Raw genomic sequence first — 7,335 nt, 5'->3', positions numbered from 1 at the left:
CATCATGTAACCTTACGTTCTCTATCGTTATCGGGGTTTACCCTCCAATACAGAGATATGAATATATCTTGTATGGGAAGTGCTGTAAGACACACCGTGAGGGATAGAGCAGCACCAGCTCCCCCAGGAGGCTGAATCGTGGGAGCTTCGAATGAGACGTCACCACCACCAAGAGTGCTCTACAAAATCAACAAGTGCATCAACAACTACAGTATATACAAATGTACACTATGTACAAACCCCCCCCAAAGTCGGCCAGCTCCGCCAGACGCAGGAGGCTGCCGGTTCGAGCCCTGGCGCCAGACGCTACCGAGGGCGAGTTGGCCCCGCAAGTCGCGAAGGCTCAACCAGAGGGGTCAAGAGGCCACTCAGACCAGCCCACACTGGGCTGACTGACAGGGAACCAAAACCATAAGTCACTACCGCCGGGCTCCGCCAAGCACTCGTTCACTGAACGACGTGCCTGCAGCCACATTGAATTGGTAGAATCGAGCAAATGTGGAAGGGGCCGACCAGGTGGCCGCCTCGCAGATCTCACCGAGAGACGCACCGCGCCACGCCGCCCAGGACGTAGCCATGCCCCGGGTCGAGTGTGCCCGCACCCCCGAAGGGAAGGGCATCCCAGCCCCCACATATGCCTGCTGGATAGCTTCCACAATCCAGTGGGAAAGACGGGCCTTAGACAGCGGCTGCCCCAGGCGGTCTGGCCTGAAACAGACGAACAACTGGTCAGTCTGCCTATGGCCCTGTGTCCGTTCCAGATACACTCTCAGTGTCCTGACCGGGCAAACCAGCGAGTGCCTGCGCTCCCCTTCCTCTGTCGGAGCAGAGTAGAGGGACCGGAGTTCGATGGCCTGGCTCGGCTGAGGGATGGACAAGACCTTAGGAAGGAATGCAGGGTTTGGTCGCAGGACTACCCCTGCCTCTTCAGGCAAAAATCTGCACCGGCCTTCATGCCCTGAGAGAGCATGGAGCTCCCCCACCCTCTTGGCCGTGGCCAGCGCCAACAGAAGGGCCGATTTGAAGGACAACCACTTTAGGTCCACTGACTCCAAGGGCTCAAATGGAGGTTCCTCCAGAGCCCCTAGAACCAGCTGCAAATCCCATGGTGGGAGAGACGGCCTACTGCGTAGGCCGACGCGTCTCCTAGCGCCCTTGAGGAACTGGGATATCAGCTTGTCTACCTCCTCCGACAACCGATACTTCCCAACCCGAGCTGCCTTGATTGCCGCCACCATACCCCTGAGGGTGGACGGCGACTTCCCGGCATCCAAAAGCCCTTGTAGGAACTGCAGAACGGCTGGGGCAGAGGATGTAAGCGGGTCAATCTGGTGCACCCTGCACCAGGCCGCAAAGGCCCTCCATCTGAAAGCATAGAGTGCTCTTGTCGATGGTGCCCGAGCCTCTTGCAGTGTACTGACCACCGAAGGAGACAGCCCCATAGCTAATAGTTCGGTCCCCTCAGGGGCCACGCCCAGAGCTTGAGCCCCTGGGGAAAGGGATGAACCAGAGCACCTTGTGCCTGGGACAGCAAGTCCCGCCGCACTGGAAGCTCCCATGGGGTCCCGTCCAGCAGTGGCGGGATATCCGAGAACCAGGTCATGTGTGGCCAACACGGGGCCACCATGACCAGCCTCATCACCTCCAACCGTACCCTCTGTAGGAGGGCCGGGAGGAGAACAAATGGGGGGAAAGCGTACAGCAGGACGCGTGGCCAAGGGTGAGCCAAGGCATCCACTCCGAGGGGAGGATTGTCCTTCCCTAGCGAGAAGAACAGGGGACAGTGGGTGGATTCCTGTGATGCAAACAGGTCGACCTCTGCCCGTCCATAGCGGAGCCAAATCTCCGCGACCACCTGGGGGTGCAGCCGCCACCCCCCTGGGTCCGGACCCCCGCTGGACAGCTGATCTGCCGCCCAATTGTCCAGCCCTGGCACATGGACTGCCCTCAGGGAGAGAACCCTGGGGTATGCCCAAAGCCAAAGCCGACGTGCCAGCTCGCAAAGGCGAGGGGAAACCAACCCCCCTTGCCTGTTGATGTAAGCAGCCGCTGCCACACTGTCTGTCTTCACCAACACGTGTTGGCCTTGCAGGAATGGCAAAAAATGCCGAAGGGCCAGATGGACCGCTGTCAGCTCTAGCATGTTGATGTGCTGGGTGGTGTGAGGCTTGCTCCAGCGACCGCTCGCACCGTTTCCTCTGAACACAGCACCCCAGCCCGTCAGTGAAGCATCTGTCAACACCAGTTGACGATGTGTCACTGGGCCGAGCACACTCCCCCTGCTGAGATTCCCGTCATCCTCCCACCAATGGAGGGCCGCCCGCAACCGCCTGGTGACGAGCACAGTGGAACTTAGGTGACTCCTGGGGCTCAAGCCCAGACCCAGGAGGCACCTTTGTACCGGCCGCATGTGTAGGAGGGTCAACGGGACGGCTTGGACCGAAGACGCCATCAGGCCCAAGAGGCGGAGACACAGCCTCCATGTGACTCCGGCCCCCAGCCTGAATTGGGAGAGGCAAGCCCTGAGGGATAGCTGCCTCTCCTGCGTCAGTGACAACAGCGCAGCCTGGGAATCCACCACTAGGCCCAGGAACTGCGTCTTCTGTGAAGGCTCCAGCCTGCACTTCCCCGGATTGAGCCGCAGGCCAAGCTGCTGCACGTGCTCCAAGAGGATGGACAGATGAGTCCCGACACTGAACTTCTGAGCGTGCGCACAGGAGCCAGTCGTCTAGATAGTTCAGGATTCGTATCCCCTTCCGTCGCAGAGGCGACAAAACGGCGTCCATGCACCTGGTAAAGGTGCGGGGAGCCAAGGAGATTCCGAACGGCAGGACCCGAAACTCGTACTCCTTGCCGTCGAACGCGAACCTGAGGAACCGCCAATGCCCTTCCCAGATCGGAATCTGGAAGTAGGCATCCTTTAGGTCTATGGTGACAAACCAGTCCCCTCTGCAGATGGACTGTCGCACCCTCGGGATGGTCAGCATCTTGCACGGCAGACGCCTGAGATGTCTGTTGAGACCCCTTAGATCTAAAATGGGGCGTAGTCTCCCATCCTTCTTGGGGATGAGGAAATACCGGGAGTAAAATCCAGCCTGTTTGTTGCCCTGAGGCACCTCCCTGATGGCTCCCTTCTCCAACAGGGTAGAAACCTCGGCCTGGAGCACTGCCTTGTGCTCCGTGCCCACCACCGTGACAACCGTTGGGGTCCTCGAGGTCGGAGGCCGACGAGCAAACTGAATACGATACCCCTGGGTCATGGTCGAAACCACCCAGGGGCTCGCCTGCAGTGACCTCCAAGCCACAAGACCCACCCGGGCTTGCTGGAGGCAGGCTGGACGTAAACTGGCGTCAGGAAGAAGGCGGAGGCCTAGGCTTGCTGCCGCCTCTGCCTTGCTTGCCCCTGACCGGCCTCCTGACTGCGTTGCCGTGCCCACGGCGCGCATCCAGAGTGGCCCTCAGGTCATTTGGGCCCCAGCCCGACCTCTGTGTCTGTGCGGGGGCTTCCTTCCTCCTGCCCCCCGACTGTCTGGACCACCTGGGGGTCAGTGCATCGGAAACCTCCTTAGCACACCGACGGGCCTCCTGGCCCTGCTGCAACAAAGCAGTGGCACCAGGACCAAACATGGCTGATGGCGCAACCGGCAGCCGCAAGAGGGCTCTCTGGTCCTCTGATCGCAACTTGGACCGGGACAGCCACAGTTGGCGCCTTGCAACCCAGAGTGCCGACACCCCCTTACCGGCAGTCGACACCTGCTCTTTCATCAGCTGTGACAAGACTGATGAAACCAGTTGTATCTCAGCATTGAGATGAGCATCGAACCCGGTGCTCAGCTCGCGGACCAGCTTCCTCTGATACAATGCTAGTATGGACCCAGTATTGGCCAACCGTGCCTGAACTGCTACCGGCCTATGCACCTTAGCCAGTGCGGCATCGAGCATCTTACAGTCCCCCGTTGGAGTAGCGGCCCCAGCACTGGGCTGGCCGGGAACAACAGAGCTGATATGGCTTGGTCCAGCTGAGGCAATGGGCCACAGCCCACCTTACCCCTATCCTGCATGGCAGACAGCCGCCTGTTGGTAGAGGTAAAGGAGAGTGCAGCCATGGGTGTTGCAAACCCAGCCTGCATTAGGTTCTCCACTTCCGGGAGGAGAGGCACCTCAAATGGCACCTCCGGACCTGGCGCGTCCTCATCATCGAAGCGCGAGGGAGGAGGGGCTTGGCCCGCGGCGGACTCCAGTCCCAAAGCTTGGGAAGCCCTGACCATCAGACCCTGGAATCGCTTGCGTTCACTGGTCTGTTCGCCCTCTGCAACGGACCCCTCAATGAGGCCCCCCTCATCTGATAACCCCTCTATGTCGACATCCTCCTCGACATCCTCCTGATCACCAGCCTCAATCCTGATGCTGTCATCTGGTAAAAATGTCCTAAGTAAGGGAAAGGGGCGGGGATCCCCTGAGGAACCACCCCCACTCCCCCCCGCTTTACGGCGCTTAACCTGCTGGGGCGGAGCAGACTGTGCTACAGCAACCCGCCTGCGCTTACCCCCAAACACACAAAGCCGAGCCTCCAGGGATCGTGCTGGCAAAATGAAGCAATCCATACAGGAGGAGGGATTAGCAACCGCTTCAGAGGCATGTTCCTCTCCCAGACAACGCACACACACATCATGCCCATCTTCAGTGGGCAGCTGCACTCCACACACCACACAGACATGGCTCATAGATGCCATAGCTTCCTTTCCTTTTAATGATTTTATTTTGAAAGAAGAGAGGAAGTGCTAAGCCAGTGTAACTGCGCTTGCTGCCAACTTGACACACATGCACAGTCCACCAAACCTCGCGATAGGCCCCGCCCTCGCGAGACTAACAACACGGAAGAGCTCTAAAAGTTTTTGCTCCAGTCTGTGTGTTTTGGTGTGTTTTTGTGTACCGTTGTTACTGCCCGGGCTAATTGTTCGCCAGACAGAAGCCGCGGCCAGAGAGAGAGAGAGATAGAGAGAAAGCTGACAACGAACCCGCGGACCTGCTCTCGTTGTCCTGATTAGGGAGCCGAGAGAGGACCAAGCGCCGCAGGACACGGAAGCCTCCAGAAACCTGGAGACAATATGTCAGCGCCGAGGAAGTTGTGTTTAGCGTTATATAGGAGACGGACAACACACTCGCGGACCTGCTCTCACTGTCCAGTTACGGAGCCGAGAAACAAGACCGTCACCTAGCGCCCCAAGACATGGAAGCCTCCAGAGACCTGGAGACAATATGTCAGCGCTGACAAGTTTGTGCTCACCCCGACAACAGCCGCCACGAGAGGCAATCGTCCTCTCTCCCACCACCGAAGGTAAGAGGCAAGGCTGTTTACGAGAGAGTCAGAATATAATAGAAGTTAGATAAGATTGTCTCAGACAGAGCGACCACACGTCACACTGCTCCAGTGAAATCGAAAAAGTCGAAGTAGGCGTGGTTAACAGGGGCTTTATAGGCTTGGGTGTAACCACGTCCACAGGTGGATTGTCTTAAAGTAATTATTCACGTCACCTGATTCCATTTGTAATCAGCTTCCCATACAAGATATATTCATATCTCTGTATTGGAGGGTAAACCCCGATAACGATAGAGAACTACATCCTTCCAGAAGATCTTACAGTAGTAGAATAACCTCCTCACACCTCCAACAGAAAAACGCTGTGAAACAGTGTGAGCAGCTCTCACTTAAACCAATGTGTGATTTAATGACAACACTGATGATTATAACAGACTGTTTCTGACTTTTCACTTGAAGTCTCCTTAAACCTTTTCCCATGTGATGAGGAACAAATAAACTATCTGCCATCAATGTCTTTGTCAGATTTAGATTCAAGATTCACTTTGTTTTTTTCTCCTGTGTCTGAGCTAGGCCCGTAGCGAGGGTTTGAGAAATACCAAGGTCATTTTAGCGCAACCAGGGGGTCCAGGGGGGGCTGTCCCCCCCGGTTAGAAAATTGTGTCCATTTGAAAGTAAACTGCTTCAATCTTTGAGAGCAAAATTAACACGTTCACTGCCAATGACGTGTTGATACGTCAAAAAAAATCCAACGGTTGACTGCCAATGACGTATTGATATGTCCAAAAAAAAAAAAAAAAAAATTTGACGGTGGGATGTGCATCTAACCCTTTTACATCTTCTATATAAATATGGGAGCCACCAAACGTGTACAACCCATTCCACCGACCCACTAACTGGCGACAGTGCTCTCCAGACTAGAAAAAGCCAAGCCAAAACTGCAGGGAAACGCGCGATGAAACCATTCTCATACTGTAAAATGGAACATGGCGAAAACGCTTTCGTTTTCGCGCTGGTTGCTGGCGGTGGGGGATTGCAAATTTGCATAATAGATTATGGGTGCAACACACTTTGAAACACGCAGCATAAATAAGACCAGAATCGCAAAAGCTTCATCAAAGCTCTCAACCGAAACCCCAAGAAACGAACGAGCCCATCCAGACTTGCCCAGTGGCCGCCAGCAGACAGGAGCAGCAGCAGCAGAAACAAGCTTGTGACACGCCCGCTGCAGCCAAGAAGAACACACACGGAGGGAGGAGTTTGAAAGAGAGGGGGGTTTCCTGCTGTTATGGAGGAAATTACTGTTCAAAACTATTGTTTAGATGTCTGACGTCTTACTGATGCCAAAAATGAATGGTTAAAGTGACTGTTCTATCGAATTTCACAAAAAGCTATTTATCTCAGCTTAAATTTTCAGACGCTGAAACCATGCTGTATTCAAGTGCTAATGCCTACATAACTACTAACTCTACAAACTAACTCTTTTAGACAGAGAAAGCACACATTCTATTAGTTCTTTTGAGATATTTTGTGTTCACAAAATCTTAGCAGAAAAGAATCCTCGGGTCTTGAAAGATGAGCCAGAATCCTCAAAAAAACCCTTTGGCAGAAGCTACCTACAGTAAAAAAAAAACGGCTGGCAGTGAATGTGTTAATAACCTAATTTAGAAGATGAAGCTCTGCATGAAGTCTCATATATTTTCAAACGAGCATCAAAAACCTTCTCTACCTGTCTGCAGTAACAGTTCCTTCACCTTCCTCTGGGTGTCGCTCACTCCACCTCTGAGGGACGACACTGCAGAGTTTTGAGCTGGAAGACAGAGACACATCATTGTATTGAGTTGACATAGAGTAGCCTACTACACACTATAAGAATATTATACGGATATTATAGAAATATAATCATGGTTATATGTCTCTCTCCCTGCTTGTGTGTGTGTGTGTGTGTGTGTGTGTGTGTGTGTGTGTGTGTGTCACACATCCTGATGAAGATCGCATTGGTCGATACAATCTTT

The 7,335-nt window shown here is 54.4% G+C and overlaps 1 protein-coding gene across 1 annotated transcript; it reads right to left on the bottom strand.

Annotated features, from left to right (window-relative positions):
* Positions 1-419: 419 nt before the first annotated feature.
* On the bottom strand, positions 420-1,442 carry LOC310795682 (integrase/recombinase xerD homolog; the record flags this gene model as incomplete). Its single annotated transcript, XM_083657752.1, has 1 exon — positions 420-1,442. The coding sequence occupies one exon, from the start codon at positions 1,440-1,442 to the stop codon at positions 420-422; it is 1,023 nt and encodes a 340-aa protein (XP_083513878.1).
* Between the last annotated feature and the right edge of the window lie 5,893 nt (positions 1,443-7,335).

The sequence above is a fragment of the Poromitra crassiceps genome (genome assembly GCF_964638095.1).
Source record: "Poromitra crassiceps genome assembly, chromosome: 21".
Lineage (NCBI taxonomy): Eukaryota > Metazoa > Chordata > Actinopteri > Beryciformes > Melamphaidae > Poromitra > Poromitra crassiceps.
Note: the sequence above shows the minus strand (reverse complement) of the source record. Positions and strands in the feature narration are given on the sequence as shown.